This window comes from Lipophrys pholis (genome assembly GCF_963383615.2).
Source record: "Lipophrys pholis genome assembly, chromosome: 14".
NCBI lineage: Eukaryota > Metazoa > Chordata > Actinopteri > Blenniiformes > Blenniidae > Lipophrys > Lipophrys pholis.
Window position 1 is genome coordinate 17,000,115 of NC_137633.1, and position 17,391 is coordinate 17,017,505.

General features: G+C 45.5%; 1 protein-coding gene across 1 annotated transcript in view; it reads left to right on the forward strand.

Annotated features, from left to right (window-relative positions):
- Positions 1 to 17,391, forward strand: part of tiam2a (TIAM Rac1 associated GEF 2a) — an 82,378-nt gene that overhangs the window by 30,093 nt on the left and 34,894 nt on the right. Inside the window, exons 4-9 of the mRNA XM_080479863.1 lie at positions 2,864 to 3,341; positions 4,235 to 4,407; positions 5,349 to 5,573; positions 9,282 to 9,467; positions 9,692 to 9,835; positions 14,319 to 14,378. Coding sequence (XP_080335989.1) covers positions 2,864 to 3,341; positions 4,235 to 4,407; positions 5,349 to 5,573; positions 9,282 to 9,467; positions 9,692 to 9,835; positions 14,319 to 14,378 — 1,266 coding nt within the window. The remainder of the gene's footprint in view (positions 1 to 2,863; positions 3,342 to 4,234; positions 4,408 to 5,348; positions 5,574 to 9,281; positions 9,468 to 9,691; positions 9,836 to 14,318; positions 14,379 to 17,391) is intronic.

A 17,391-nucleotide genomic window follows, 5' to 3' on the forward strand; every position in this document is an offset into this window, starting at 1 on the left:
TACAGAAATCTTGCCTACATGGTATGTAAAACTTTTTTTTGCATAGAGTTTGTGCTTATCACCCTATAGCCCACCCTCCTTACAGTAGCGGGGTCTTAGTCTGATCTTGGTTAGCTCCCATATAACTAGTCCAAGTCAGAAGAGGGCATCGGTAATAAATGCACACAGTTTCCCACCTGGCCGAGGTTTATGTGATAGTAAGCCACAGCGGTTGTCCTGGCATGGCTGAGAACCAACCACGGTCCTCTGGTCTTCCTGCACCACAACACCAGCTGTCCGAGGACAGGTCACCGTGGGGTGTTGCAAAATGAAATTTGTCGGGTGGCCAACACTGGGACTAGTTGTTTTCCGTGCAGATGGATGTGAAGACATGGATGATTCTTCAAGGAAACGGAGTCAGATATGCAGGTGTCACAGGCTTTTTTCCAGGGTGGGTGAATCTCATTTATGTCGTGGATGTGATTAGCTGTGAAATGTCGGGCTGCTTGTTGCAGGTTTTTAGCTCCTTTTGTTTACAAGTTGTAGCGTCTAAGTGAGGACGTCGATCGAGCAGAATTGTTTTTTTTTGACGGTGTGCTCATTAGTGAAGTAATAACCATTTGCTTAGTCGTTTTGAAAAGGTTTTAATTAATTGATAAAAGTACAGAGAATTTGGGAATAGCGGAGGATGCTGGCTGCAGAGAAATGCAAGCAGTGAAGACTGAGCCCACATTGCTTACATTCGCATACGTGATTTCCCAGAAGTAAAGTGATACTCGTACCATGCAGGCAGGGGTCAGGAGAGAGGTCGGAAATAAGCGCTGCCCGTCTGCATGTTGCCTGCACGTGTTTATAAGAGCCGTACGATGCTGTTGTGCATGTACGGCACTCTTACTAGATTTCATTTGGCCTGAGACATTTGTTTAAGCTGAGCCTCAACTCATGTCTCTGTCTTTGAGGCTTGAAAGCAATTGTTTCTGCATTAATTCGTTTTGCCTTCCCTTGTAAAAGTTTTAAGCACGCTGCTCGGATACTGCCAAGAGAATAGCTGTAAGCCTTCGAGAGACTGTAGAGTGAAACTAAATCCAAGCAGAAGATTTAACCCCACCCCTGCTCTAATGTTAATGAATGACTCGTAGTTGTACGGGCTGTTGTGTGCAGATTTTCTGGGCTCCCCTCACGTTCCTCAGAGAATAAAGCTGCTAATAGGGATTGCTGAGCAGTCAGTCGGGACTTACAGCAAAACAAAGCACAGAATAGAACAATCGCGGCATTCAGAAGGACTTTTCTACTTTGCTGGTGTAAGGGTTTGTGAGCCTCTCCTTGTGCTTTAACAGCAGATAATCTGGAGTTAAATAGATGAGATGCTTTGCATTGACGCTGCTCACCGACCCTGCAGTGACAAATACAGTGAAGACCTGGGCCATTCATTTTGAGTCCTATGCTGCCTTCACTTTACTTCACTAATGTCTCTTTAAAGCTCCTGCCTGCCATAACTCCATGCTAATGTATGGCCATGTGCAGGTGCTTAACTGGTTTATTTACTTTAGAGGTTCTTTAACCTGAAGTTGTTAAATGGTTGCTTTATTTCAGCTGTACAAAACAAGGTTTAGTTACTCAAAGAAGAAATATCTGGCAAACACAAGTAGGAATCTGGATTTCTATTCAAAAGCTTCAGAATCTATTTAATGTAGGGGCTGTTGAGGAAAGTCAAAACCAATCACCGTTTGATTCCTTGGGACTTTTTATGGATCTTTGATGGCTCCATTAGCTTTAAATCTCCATGTCCAATATATCTCAAAGGACTGGTAAAGCAACAACCAGCTCTGGCTCCTCTCCACCTGGACTTGTGGGGGTTTAAAGGTCACATTCTGACCCTGGATCCATAGTCCTAGTACCCGCTTTCTAATGAAAAGCAGCTGGAAGAAAACAGAGGGACGGTGCATATTTCTGGAATCTGTCAGCTAAAGGAAACCAGGGAGAGACCCACCATGTGCACCCTGCACATTTCCCTATGGCCTAACAGTGCAAATACTGTGTATTTCATGGTAGCAGGTGGATGTAATAGTTAAACACGGGCTATGCTCGAATGAACACTGGGAGAGTTCATTCAGTTCTTTGGAAAGTCAAACAGAAGCTCTACATTGTCGGGTGGCTGAATACTGAAGGAAACACACAGCATAGGGAGTTAGCTTTATCCAGATCTTCTCTGTGCTAAACTGAGTGAGATGCACGTGCAAACAAAAGCTGGAGAGAATGAGCTCTCATGTGACGGTGCATGCTGTGCGTCTGCATGTGGAGGGTGCTCCACTGTGCTGCTGGGGGCAGAATCGATGCTGCAATCTAGTCGAGTGTAGCTAGGTTGTCATTAGGCATGAAAGGCTGCAATTCCGTCAAGTGTTCATTTGGGGACTTGGGAAGCCACAGCATACCTCAAATGACGTGAAATTGTCTGAGCCTGGAGGGTTCCAACCTCCCAGGTACCATCATAGGGAATTTGTCCCACTTTCTCAGACGAGCGAAAAATTTAGAGACTTGTAATGGAGACTTTGAAGTAGGTTGGAGCGTTTGGACTAGATTTTTTTTTAAAAGTTTCTCAGCACCGTTGGGTTAATTGAAAGAGGCAGCGTTGATTTCTGTCTCACTGTAAGCTAGAGGAAATCTGCATCTCTGGGGGGCAAACAAGGACTTTTTTACCTAAACGTAAACGGGGACAACGATCTCAACTAAGTTAGAAAAGGCCTCAACCAGAACAAAAGTTTCCTTTCCAGCTATTTAATAAAAGTGTACAATTCTCACACTCATCTTCTCGTTCTCTGACCTTCCTCGAGTTGAAATTCATCACATTACTCACGTGTTCTCGTCAATTGTTCTCGCTCATCAGGAGAGCAGGTACAAGGACCTGAGTGATGCCTTTGACAGCGGGGTCGACGGCCTCACCGCAGACACCAGCTCCCCCTCGCAGGTTTCCAGCCTCCTCTGGTTCCCTGGGGCCTCCAGGGCCCAGTCCTCCGGAGCCATCCACCAATCCACCAGCGATGTGCTCCGCCAGAACATCTATGAGAACTTCATGAGGGAGCTGGAGACCGGCACCGGACCGGGGGGAGGAGGAGGAGGAGGGGGAGCGGGAGGCAGCAGCGGCGAGAGGAGAGACCCGTCCACGGGCACGGAGGAGGGCGAGAGCAGTAGCGAGTCGGCTGAGGGTTCCCTGGAGGAGCTGGACCTCCTGTTCGAAAAGGAGCAGGGCGTGGTGCGGAGGGCCGGCTGGCTCTCCTTCAAACCTCTCGTCACCCTGCACAAGGACAGGAAGCTGGAGCTGGTGACCCGCCGCAAGTGGAAGCAGTACTGGGTGACCCTGAAAGGTAAGTTTGGATCTTCTGACCTTGAAAACGGAACCTGGGAATTTTCTGCCTTGTGGTTCTGAAGTGGAAATGAGTCAAGTCGATAATCAGAATTTCAGCTCCGTTATTCACTTCGAACCGGCAGATAAGATCCCGTTTATTCTCAGTGTCTTCTTCTCAGAGCAGTCACGTCCTTGACCGCAGCGTCTCCAGTTTACATTAAGTAATTGTGTTTGGCTTCCAAGGAATCATCCTGTTGCTTCTGGCCAAAAGAGATAAACAGGCTGCCAAATGTGCATGTATGCATTGATATTGCTTTCATAGTACTGATTTATGGAAAAATTGCCCGATTGAAGAAAAACAATGTATGAATAGAGACAGTTTTGTCATTTTCGTCTGATTTGAAGTGAGATTTTGGGGATTATGTGATTTTTTGTTGTTGTTGTTGTTTGTTTTTGGTATTATGTTTCAGTGCTACAGCTAATCTCGACCAAGGTCATTTCTTTAATTCTTTTATAACACGTCCTAGCAGAAAAGGCTTGACTTTATTTTAATTAGTGTTTGATTAATTCTAGTTTCTACCATGGATCTAAGACGTTTGACTTTTTTAGTGACTGTGGTTTTATAATCATTATTTTAGGAATCAAAACCGATCTGATTTCAGTTATGCATTCATTTAAACGTATTAATCTTCAGACGCTTGTTCTGCTTGCTTTCTAACAATCAGATTGTTAAATTTCTCAAAAACTTCACCAGAATTGAAGAAAAAGGTGTCATTCATAAAATATGCATCTATAAAGAAAACGGTTTGTTCAAAATGAACAAAACCTCTCGTAGTAACGTACGTCTTGAATTTTATCGCGTCTTTTTTGTATGTTTGTATATTGATCTTGTGTCTTTCTCCTGTTGTGCAGGATGTACGCTGCTGTTCTATGAAACTTATGGTAAAGGCTCTCCGGAGCAGGAGCTGTCGCCCCGCTACGCCCTGCTGGCCGAGGACAGCATCGTCCAGTCTGTTCCCGAACACCCCAAGAAGGAGAACGTGTTTTGCCTCAGCAACTCGTACGGGGACGTCTACCTCTTCCAGGTGAGAACGTCAAACCGTCAATGATAACTCTTATCTTAAACTTAGATATTAAAGTGTATTATACCATTAGATTGTGTTGCTTTGGATTTGGGGTACTGAAACATTGTTAGTCCTGTTGGCCACTATCCTGTCAACATTGTTATCCCGAAGCCGACACTACTGCAGCCAACTCAACATTAGTTTTTCTTTTAAACACAGAAATGTGCAAAAATGTTCACACAGTGTGCTCTTGCAGAACACGGTTCAATTATACCACACACACACACTTTTTTGGCTCCCCTTCCCCCGAGTGTTGCATATAAAATGACCAATTTCAGCTCCTGACAAACTTGTAAAGGCCTCAACCTTTCCAACGCGGTCTGAGAGCACATCCTACTTTTTCCCCTCGCTCTCACTGACTTATCTCTCCCCACCAAATTCATACCCGTTGCTGGCTATGTTGTCCAGCTTCAGCACTGAGGCTTGCGGCTTTCCCAGGATGCACTATGCCACGGCGTCCAGCCCTTTTAGCCAGTGAACACGACATGGCCTCGGAGGCAAAGGAAGGAGAAAATCACCTGCCACACAAAGACAGCCTGGTTTCATCCTTTTGTTTCCATTTACATGCCCTATTGAGCACAAGTCGCTGTGGCAACTGATTTTAATACCATTTTGTCTCCAGGGTGATGGATGTAGCAATAAAATGGCTTATTAAAAAGCAAAATACATGTTTGATTTGAACACCGGCTGAGTACATAGGCTGTTAATCAACATTTCTTTTATTGATCCAGCAAAGCCCGGCATACCACTCAATGATCGTATTGTGATATATGGTACAGTAACACACCAGCGCTGCACTGGAGACGTTCATCATGCTCGGGAGCTATGAATTCGCCTCGTAACGAGGAGTATTGGCCTCGTCGCGTCATCTGATCTAAGACTGTCCCCCGTTGTCCTTCCAGGCCACCAACCAGACCGACCTGGAAAACTGGGTGACGGCCATCCACTCTGCAAGCGCGTCGCTGCTGGCCAAGCGCCAGGGGAAGGAGGACACGGTGCGTCTGCTGCGGAGCCAGGTCCGCGGCCTGCTGCAGAAGATCGACATGGACGGGAAGATGAAGAAGATGGCCGAGCTCCAGCTGACTGTCGTCAGCGATCCCAAGAACCGCAAAGCTATCGAGAACCAGGTGAGGCGGTGACACGGCCCGTCGATATTGACTGTGAAATTAAATAAACGGCAGCGAATATTTTGCCTTTTGCTTCTGAGCTCACCTCACAGCACTCGTGGATCAGGTGTATTTCAGGCCACATGGCGTGCCCTACTTAATTCTCCTGATTTTGGGAGTGCGGCGACAAGCTTGAGCTTTATTTCCGTCTGTGGTTGGGTGAAGTGGCCTAAATGTGCGAGTCCCCTAGCGCATTGCGAGGAGCCCGGGGGGAGCCGATCGCTCCCCGGGCATCAGATTGGAATTCCAGATGTTTCCCAGTAATGGACTCTCAATGTGCATTATCCTCCTCCTCCTCCTCCTCCTCCTCCTCCTCCTCCTCCTCCTCCTCCTCCTCCTCCTCCTCACAGCCCGGGGAGAATCACTGTGCTGCAGCTGATTATAGACGGATATAAAAAGCCTTTTACCTATATCTTAACAGGAACACAAATACTTTTTATGAGAAATAAAATGTGTAGGAAAATCTGCCTCCATTCCCAGTGTACAGCGACTTAAAGCTCTTTAAGTAAATTTAGACTTAATGTGTCTCTGTGGCTTTTTTCAACATGAGCACACTGATGGCTCAAAACTACTTCGCTGGTGTGGTTCGGTTTGAGTAGAAAGGTAAATATGTTCTAGTGAGGAGCAGGACAGCTCCACCACGGTAATGACCGATGGAGATGTCACCGCCTCACTGTGCGCTCGTGCCTGTTTCCAATTAGCCGCTGTGCCACCTCAGAGCAGACAAAGAGACAGACGGGGTTGGAGTCAATGATAGGGTCAGAGGAGGTATGGGACAGGGCTCTGATACCGGCGCCTTGAGGCTGATGATAGATTTAGGGTTTTGCTTGAGTTCTCGAGCACCAACAGGGCACTGCTTTGATGTCCCCGCCCACCCCCACCCATGTCTGCTGGAATCTGTGCCAGTAGACCTTGTTTGAAGTCTGCATTTGCCTCCTTACACACACACACACACACACACACACACACACACACACACACACACACACACACACACACACACACACACACACACACACACACACACACACACACACACACACACACACACACACACACACACACACACACAAACACAAGGTTCGCTCAAGTTGCATTGAAGGACTTATTATGCATTAGTGTTTGTGCTGAATCCAGGGAGCAGATGTTAAAGGGGGGAATAAGAAAAGGATGTTGGAGAAAAAGTCTTCTGCTGAGCTGAATGGCCCTGAAATGGATGTAAATAGGCTAACGTAGGACCAGATGGGCCCGAACAGGTCGAACTTTTCTCTGATGTTTCACTGCATTTACTCAGACCCCACAACGTACACGTCCAACCAACAGACAGATCCTCGGCCCTCGTTTTGAAAGTAGAAAATCATCAAACCACATTTTAGAAGATGACTATTTTAGGGAATTCCCAAAAGAAGACAGCGATACTTGTCTCTCAACAAACACGTCCAGACTGCGTGTAAACCCGAATCGTACAGGAATATTGTGTGGTAGTTTATACATAGACTTGAATTCTTGCTGCACGGCAACTCTCCTAAATTTGTCCGTGCTTTTGAGGAAAGAGCTTATCTGATTTAGCCGGTAAGGCCTCCTTCCCCATCTAAAGTCATTTTCAGACTACTCCTGCAGAACATTGTGTGTTTATCTAATGACCCATAAATAGCGGGATGAAAAAAAAAAAAATGCCCGCTTACATCAGAGGATTTATGTGCGAGGTCTTCAAGTTTAACCAGGGCCGAGTCCGAGACAAGACGGAGTGGGCTTTTGATGAAAACACCACACACACACACACACACACACACACACACACACACACACACACACACACACACACACACACACACACACACACACACACACACACACACACACACACACACACACACACACACACACACACACACACACACACACACACACACACACACACACACACACACACACACACACACACACACACACACACAACAAAGTCATCCGTGTGTCCATAGAAAAACCTTCAGCTTCGATCCAAACTCATGTTCTCTGTGATTATCAGTCCAGAAATTCACCTGTTTACTGTTAAATGTATTGTTTTAAGGTTTTTAATCACTTTTACATGAGTATCATCAGCACATAAACATGGTGATGACTTGTATGCAGTACATTTACACTCAAGCTTACTAACTTTAAATTTTGAAAAGTGCAAGTAAACGTGTAGGAATTAGTAAATGAGATTATAAAATCCAACTTTGGTTGCTTGAACTCTCATAATTATCACAACTGCTAAGTTTGAGCACCGAGGGGTGTGTTTTGCCAAAGGCTAAAATATTTCTAATCGCTATTTGCACAGGCATGTGATTGTTTTCTTTCAGTGAGTAGGTGAGGTCCTTGAAATAAAGTCTCTGGATAAGACATTCAAGGCTAATGCCCACCCTGCATGCAACCTTTCTCACATAGTAAAATACACATTGAAACATTCTTTACACTTTTTTTTCTGAGTTCATACCTGTATAGCTTGTATAGTCAACATTTTAGATAAACCACTTTTTATTATTTATACAGAAAGAGGAGCCTCTTTTGCATTAGAGTTGAGCATTGAAATCCAAGTTAGAAATTTAGCTTGAGTTACTAAAGTCATGTGTCTTTGCATAATTGGTTTTATCCAAATATTTTACATCTTGGAAATCTATTTTCAGACTAGAATTAGGCATTTTATTCTTATCCTAAATGTGTGTTTTCTGTGGAGGTCTTTGTCAATGAAAATAGGTTGGTGCTGTCTTTGTTACCATTGTTGTGTCTACCAATCGGGGAGATGTGTTGCGTGCCAATTCAAAGTCATTTCCAGCCAAAGACTGTTCACTCCTGATGGTTTACGTCTCGGACAGGAATGTCTGAATGTTATGGGACTCGAGGCCGTTGGCCGAGGCCACCTGCCCAGTTACATACGTAGAAGTTTTTGCTTTCTTTTCTATTTTCTGTGCAAGGTCTTTGAGATGTTTGACGAGGCACAGGTTTATGAAACACCTCCCCGTGGTCTTTTCTCTTTTTCCCCTAATCCTAAAGAATGCAGTGGACGTGAAAGAGACCTAATGGCACAGCACCGTAGGGGGCGTTATTGTAAATGAACTCAGAGCGCAGAGGAGACCTATTAAATCCAGTTGTTATGGAGGCTTGTTTAACTTGAGTGTTCTCGTTAAAGCCGGTCTCCAGCCAACAAAATAAGCACTTTCTTATAACTTACATAGTGCAAACAGGGATGGATTTTTGGAGGGGGGCAGCTGTAAAAATTGCACATGTGGATGTGTGTTTGTAACTTTAATGGGTGGTCTGTGCAACATCACCAGTCTCTTAAATCCGTCATAAAAATAGGCATTTGGATTTACTACGCACACACACACACACACACACACACACACACACACACACACACACACACACACACACATGGACTGGGTATTCAGTCATCCCTCGCTATCAAACCTCCACCAAGAAATGCCCTCAGCCTCCACCAACATCTGCAAGCAATTGCAGCTTAAAGGAAAGCACTGGAGTGACCCTGGATCTCCCTCTTTGATTCTCCTGTGCCTCCTCCCCCCTCTCTCTCTCTTTTCGCTTCATCCATCACCGACAGAAAAAAAGAAAAACAGGTTCCCATTGAGGAGTTAAACGTTGTCGTAATCTTCCCGTTTCCTCCAGATCCAGCAGTGGGAGCAGAACCTGGAGCGGTTCAGCACGGATCTGTTCAGGATGCGCTGCTACCTCGCCAGTTTACAGGGCGGAGAGCTGCCCAATCCAAAGAGCCTGCTCGCTATTGCCAGCCGCCCCACCAAAAGTACCCTGGGACGCCTGGGCCTATTCTCCGTCTCCTCCTTCCACGCACTGGTAAAAACTGCTTGGACAGATAAATCTATGAATTTCAGCGACGTTTTTCGCTTCACTTCTGATTAACTTGATGTCTAACAGGAACATTGAGAAGCTGAATCTAAAAAGCATTCTGCAAACGTTTCCTTTACGCATCATTGAGGGCAAACGACCCCAATTAAGATGTTTTGATTACATCGATGTTTAAAAGAAGCGATCTCAGCGGTGATATTGTGGCACTTCAGATCTGCTCTCGAGACGAGGCCACGGTCAGGAGGCGCTCGCTGTCCCTGACGCACAGACAGCAGAAGAGAGGCCTCTTCTCGTCGCTGAAAGGCCTCGACAACCTCACCAAGAGGGGCAGAGACAAGAGACCCTCCGCGTCACAGGTAATACTGAACACACACACACACACACACACACACACACACACACACACACACACACACACACACACACACACACACACACACACACACACACACACACACATCTCGGTGTCAGCAGTGAGATTTATGAAGCTTGTTGCAAGAACTCTCAAAAGAAGTGAGAGGTTTGCAGGTTCCAATCCCAATGCTGACTGGTTACAACCGAGGGTCCCTGAGCAAGACCCGCATGGTTGAGGTCAACTATGAATGGTGAATTAAGCAAAGGAGGGATGCTGATGGTAGCGAAAAGATCCATAAAATCCAATCACAATAAAACACAAATAAACAGTCAGTAAACACTCCAGAAGAAAATTGCTGCATACAATTTTTTTTTTATAAAATCTGGTTTACCTAGAATATCTCTTTCTTTACTTAAACGTTCAAATTTCATGACAGTTCTAAGATAAAACCACCCATAGTCATATATCTGGTGAATTAAAGGCGCTTTCACATCTGTTAGTGCAGATCAGGGTGAACTGAAACGTAAATTGATAGTTGTTTTACTCCACGTTCAGTCTGCATCTTCTCTGATCCAAACACTCCACCAACTAGATGACCATGATGAAAGAGGAAGTGACTGGAGTTTCCTTGTAGATGTAGAGTAGTGAGGGCGTTGGTTCACATTGATCTCGAGGCTTTCACATCACGGCACTAAGAAAAAAACAAAACCAGATACTCAGCTTCAACTGCAGCAAATGAAAAGTGAGGAAAATGACAATGCACACGAAATGTAACCTTTTATATAAAAAAAAAATATTTTATGATGTATGAAATTAGAATAATTTGAAATGCAAATGTGATTTGCATTAAAAGAAGAATCAATAGTATTTTTCTCCAAGCTAAAAACGGGACTCTCTCTGCCTCGAGATGAAATTATGCTCCACAGTTGCCTCATTAGGTTCAAGGTGTTTGTGTATCATTTTGTACGTCGTTAAAACCGAAAGACTCTTTTTCTTCTTCTTCTTCTTTTTTTTTTTTATGTGTGACTTGCGGCAAGCCCGTTGGGCTCCCGCTTCAATCAAAAAAATAGATATGGTAATAAGAGAAATGTGACATCATGAACTTTACGACAGTGTTTTTGTGTCCTTGTCACAGTTTGAGCGCCTGACAGCAGCTCCCGGGCCTTGAGGTGACATTAAATAATCCCTATTAAATCCCGCAGTAATGAAACTCCTCAGGCGGGGTGAATTAGCGGCTGCTTATAGCAGGATCACCCACCTTGTGTGTGCAGCGGATGCAGGGGGGGGGGATCCATAACGGGGGACATGCAGAATTCATAAGCATGTGTCCACTCTGTGTTGACACATGCATGTGTGTGTGAGCTCAAGGGAGACGGAGAGAGAGGAAAATAAAACACTTAATGCGAACTCCCCTCGGTGCACATTGCTCACGTTCGTTAACGAAAACAACTTATCGCTCACTCGCATGCTCGTGTTGACATGAAAGACGTGGAGAGGTGTGGTAAAGTCGCACGGCACTCTCAGCACATTTTAAACCCCCGGGGGGGTTGTTATTAATTAAAAGCATGTAACTTAACATCCCCTCCTGCTTTCCCGGGGAGAAAAAAAAAAAGAAGTTTCAGTACAAACCGGGGGAGTCGTTCCTTGCCCAGGTGCAGGGGGGGGGGGACCCCTCGCAGGTTGTTAATTAGACTCATGCGGGTTGGTTATTTATTGATACAGAAATCCGCCGGGCCGAACCCTGAAGCTGTGGCCTTTTGAGAACGCTCTCCTCATGGTGGTCTATTTAAAGTACCACCGCTCATTTACTCCTTTATGGACTTCTTGTTCATTAGTGGAGACTGTAGAAAGTCTTCATCACCGCAGAGGTGTTCCTCGTCAGACCCCACACTACCTGCCTCCCGACTGCTTACAAATCGCTCCCTGTCCTGTTTCACTTAGCTCCCATCTAGTTCAGCTACGACGCCACCTGCTCGAAGACATTCACGTATCACCCACAAGGTGTTGTGTGTGTGTGTGCGATTCTTTCTTTTTTTTCTTTTCTTCTTCTTCTCTGGGAAATCTGGCCGACCAGCCTGACGAGGCCCCGGCAGCACAGTGCAGAAGGCCTCGGTGACGCTGCAGCATCAGCATGAATTATTAAAAACCTTATATGGTAGATGGCGGCAGCCGCTCCTTCCTGAGCCCTGCAGACACTGGCAGATGGTTCGTGTAAAGACACTAAATATTAAACAGCCCCCCCCCCCCCCCCCCCCCTTCAGCTTTCCGCCTCTCTCACAAGTTTCTTTTAAGCATTTCCTGGTATTTTCGTCGTCACTCCGAGGCTAATAGGAAGCAGCTAATGGCTGGCGCGAGCTTCAAGGCGTTTCTCGGATTCCTGGGCTTGTTCTCGGTTATTTTCTTTCAAGAATGAGCGATAATTGTGGCGTTAGTTTCGGTGTGCTGTTATCCTGCGCGGAGAATTCATGCGTGGCCGTTTTTGAATGACATCATCGGGCGCTGTGACGTCCTCGGTAGGATTTGGACAGAAGAGGAAGCAAACTCCTACTTCCTCTTGCTGTTAAATTCTCAGGTTTTCTTGTCTTCTCCCCACTCTGCTCCCACTCAAACATCTGCCCCCCCACATGTTAAATCTCTTAAACCTAGCTTTTCGTCTTCCTCTCACCATTTGTCTTTCCTGCCCCCCCCCCCCCCCCCCGTCTAGTTTCCCAGAGCAGGAACATCAGAGCGTACCCCGCCGGTCTCACAGTTTCCATTCTGACTCATCTGTGTTGACTAAATCCCGTTTACCACTGTGACGCTGCGCTCCGCAAAACCTTGCCCCTAAGTCATGCCCCCCCCCATATACACAGACACCCGGCCGTCTCCCTTCCCTTCTCGTTTTGTCTCTCCTCATCCGTCTTAGCAGAGTTGTGTATACAAGAACGGAGCTGGCCGGCAGTCGGCTGTGGGAACCGGGCCAGAGAGGTCCGTGGATTTGTGGGAGAGTTGGTAAAGCTTTCTAAAATTAGACAGTTTATGGCGACGCAGTGCTGTTTATAGCCACTTTACAAATGTAGTCTGGTGATTAGAGGTCACAAAGCGCTTCTCACTACGATTTTGAGAGCGAGAAAGTTTTTTTTTGTCTCCGGTGATGATCACGTATTCTCGGTAATGTTTTTAGGGAGGAGTAAAGTTGAGCTTCTTTGACCTACATCAGTGTGTAGGAGACATTACCTGCAATCTTCCATTAAAACATATTCATATTGATTATTGATTGCGTTCGATACAACACAACATGCTGGTTTTAGGAACATGCTGCTACTTTATTTACCTGAAAGCCTCACAGATCACCAAACCACGCATACTCAGGGACTAAAAGCTGCAAATTGCTAACAACTGGTAAAGATTCTTTCAAATTACACTTCTTCTATCCGTCCATTCATCTCCTGCACTGCTTTATACCAACTTTCCGGCTTTCCAGAGTGTGTGAATCCAGATTGCACCCTCTACAGGTCATAGAGCAAACACAAAGAGACAAACGCACACACCTTCACACCTACTGTTAATTTAAAGTCACCGATCAGCCTCTAACACTTTTGTGGGACTGTGGGATGAAAGTGGAACACAAGGAATAAACCCCTATTTTGAAAACCAGATTACACATTTTTTAAATATATTTCTGGTTAATGAAGGATTTTATTAAAAAACTATTTTAGAAATGAACATTTTCAGACTGAACTTGTAGAAGATCAGTAATAGTTATTTCGTAAGCTATGTGGCCCGTGAACTGAAATAGACTTGACACTTCTCGTGTAAGCTATTGGGATCTTGAAAATCTCTGAGAAAAACGTCCCAGCTTGAGATGCTTTCATTTTTCAGCCAAACACGAGTAGCTCTGAGCCGGGGTCGGACCCGACGCCAGCTGTGCCACCTGTCACGTCCCGCCTGCCAAGCGGCAAACCGTCTGATAGCCGCTGCCCGTTTGAGCGAGGACCGCAGTCACGCCCTCGCATTAAAGGATGGCTCAGTGTCACCGCTGTATTAGAGAGTTGTCGAAGCCCTCCGAGGCTGCAGATGCACCTCCAGCGGCAGCTTAGTCAGACACAAGAGGCGAGGTTCAGGAGAGAAGCTGCGGATTTCGTCTCCGCGGATGTTTGGGTGGAAAAGTGGGGGACTGCAGGACTCATTCATCCTTTCATCTCTCTGCTGCACAGAAAACCACTCGGTGTCCGTACACACACACACATCCTCCTTTGCTTGCAAACACACACACACACCCTCAGCAAATTTCCAGCGATGCACCTTCAAAGGCTGCAGAGCCGGTTTGGAAGCGGTATCAAAGCGCTGCACTCACCGCGCGTAGTTTTTAATTAACTACAAAATGGCACAGTGTGTGTTTAATATTGTGTTGCCGGAGTGTGTGAGGCGCTTAATCGCTCATGAGTCAATCAGCGTGGTGCCCCTCTGTCTGCACTTCTAAGCGTCTCGTGTCTTGATTTCAGATCTTTGAGAGCGACGCTGGAGGTCAAACGTACGCCGCCCTGCCTCCCCGAAGCACCGAGGTGAGTCAGAGAATTCACTAACTTTTGCCCGCTAATGGTTTGGTGGACTTTTTGATATATATCTTTAAAAAAATTCTTCCACCATCTGTCATGTCCATCGCGTGGCACCAGGTTTATTTGCACTTGCACCGTGAAGTAGCCGTGGCAGAAATGGGACCGCCGTTGCTTTGACCTCGCAGCTCTGATATAGCAGACTGTGTAAAGATAGTCTTCCACGTGTGGGTGTGGGTGTGTGGGTGTGGGTGTGTGCATATTACTCGTCCAGGATCAAAGCAGAGGCTCCTTTCATGTTGATTTGCAGATGTCTGCAAGATAAAAAAAAAAAGCGGCATGTCTAACAGGAGTGGCGTTGAGACCGGTGTGAACAGGGTGCTCGGTCCACGCCATAATCGAGTTAATGGCCGGTGCTCAGTGTATATGCGGATGGTAAAAGTGTTGAATGATGGATGAGTGTGAATTGTGGCCATCTGAGCAGCCAGACTCTGGAGCGGCAGCCTTTGCAATTTATTTGGCGGTTACACGCCCGCATCACTAATGTGTGAAATATCGCTGTAAGCTTGCAGCTCCAGAGCGCACTGTCCTCCAGCTTCTGCGTCTCTTTGTCCTCACGGTCAGCCGCCTTCATCACAAACCCCAACACGTGAACAAGGAGCCACTTGTGCTTTTGTGCGAGCTGTGATTCACCCCAAAATCTGCTCCTGCTGCAGTATAAACTGTCTGAGATTAATATTTGATTTTAATGACGACCGATGAGGTAAAGTTTAGACATGATAGAGCTGGCTTCAAGGGAGAAATGTGCTTGTAATTACAACTAATTTTTGCAGTTTTCTGGTTGTCTTCTCCCGATCTTATTTACAGTCTTGCGGTTATTGTCTTGGTCTTTCCCAGCAGTGGTTCCCAACCTTGAGGTCTGGGTCGACCTCGAGACAAAACTAAGTTTGTTTCGGGGGAAAAAAAAAAGAAAAACTCAAAGGAAGATACTTTCTGGAGCCGAGAGCCCGCCTGGGAAGACTCCTGCTTTTGTGAGAGTGAATTTATCTGCTGGGGTTTGGCTTCATTGTAATGTTTTGGCATTTCAGAGATGACAGAGGGGATCTGCGACTTTACTCAGAAGCAATCTAAAGGGTTACAACAAAAACAACCACAAAGGAAAAGCTCAGGATCCACTGCTTTAGTGTTCAACTTCACTGTTTTAGACTCGCTGCTTTCATAGTGTTGGTTTCAGTGAGAGTGGGCAGCTATTTTTAGCCAAACAAAGCTCTGATAAGCCTCCTACCCACCGCAAGACTACAGAAAAGCCCGGCTACATGCCGGAGCCATTACATCAAAACAGGTCTGCCTGTGTGGAATCAGAAAACCATCTTGAATGTGTATTATTTGTTCTTAGTGATAGAAATTCAACTAGTCAACTAGTATGTCAGTATATCATATCTGTGCAAATGACCCTACAGCAGTATAGAAATTGTATTAAAAAAAAAAAGGAAAAAGTTGTTTAGTTGGCCCAGAGGAGATCTGGGAGGTCCCAGTGGTACAATCTGAAATACCATCGATGATGTACAAACACCAGCTGACAAGCAGTTTAAACTCTCGTCGCCAGACAGTATTTCTTCAAAGCATTCGGGGTCATGATTTTACAATTAACTTAATTGTAAAATTGGGTTCTGCAACCGGGGAACAAAACAAACACCAAAAGCCTAAAATCCATGTTTGCCGCCTTAATTATAACAGTTTAGCTGAAGCTGCCCATTTAATCTTTTCGGTGTGTGTACCAATTGAAAGCGACTCTTTCCAGCGGTTTGACAGTTTTTGTGGTGGACTTGGTTTTACAATCGCTATACGCACATGGAATACCAACCTGAGATCTGGATTTGATTCACACATGCACACAATAGCAGCTAAAGTCCTATAACGAGTGCTTTGTAACAACATTTCAAGAGAAATAGTTCATTTTCAGCAAACTGTACCTCGGCATAGGAGTTCGGGGGATTACCTGTGTCGTGCTTGATTTTTCTTGGGATTGTTAACTGTTCTCTCTGAAATCCCCCCCCCCAGCTGGAATCGGCTCCAACACACAAACGGTTGAACAATCTTTTTTAAAACAGTTCAAAAGCAAAAAGGAAATTTAAGCATATCATTTGGGAGCTTTGGGTATGTTTAACACCACCTCTTTGTTAGAAGCAAATGAAAATACATGTTCAAAAAGTCCCGAACAGTCAACTGCTTATTCATACGATGGAAATGTCGGGTTTGTATGGGGCAGTTGGGGCAGTTGCCGTTCTGATGTTGCACAGACAGATTTGTATAATGGACTCTTTCAGACCGAGCAGGATGAGGTTGAGAAGATCGCTGTTGCGCTGGATTAAGTGATTCATGGCGTGAGTCTGCGGTCAATGTGGCGAGTGTTGAAACGGCCCTCATTAGGCCTCCAGGAAGGGAACAGGAAGTGGCTCAGAGAAACAATAATGGCGTTCATCGGGTGCGTGCTCTAATGTCACTTTAAACGCGTTTCAGATTTGGGCGTGAATGTGGAAAACAGCTCATCGCTGGGCTCCGTTTTTGATTCCGGGAGGATTAGGAGTCTTCAGGGTGAGAAGTGAGAAAAGAGGGAGGTTAGCACAGCCGCATTGATTTTTTTTGCCGACACGTACAGTTCTTCATTTCAGTCTTGATGACTTTGCGCCTGTTGTACGACTCGGGTCTCAAATCCTTTGAATAACTCCAATAAGCAGGCATCAGCCGCTAATCCTTTGAAGTGAAGTCGCGTCAAGCGAAGGCTGTTTGCTCTGTGCACGTGCGCGCCTGTGCACGTCGGCCTTGTTCTGTTGTAAGTGCGGTTACTGTCCTTTCCACACAATATTAGCCAACCGAGGATGTGTTGACACGGAGTAGTTGTAATTCTCTTTTGCAGAAAGGAAGATGGCGTCACAATCTCTTTTATATTATTAGACAAGTAGTAATAACGAACCTTTATAAATCCTTCAGTCCGAGATGAGTTCAAGGTTCATTATTGTAA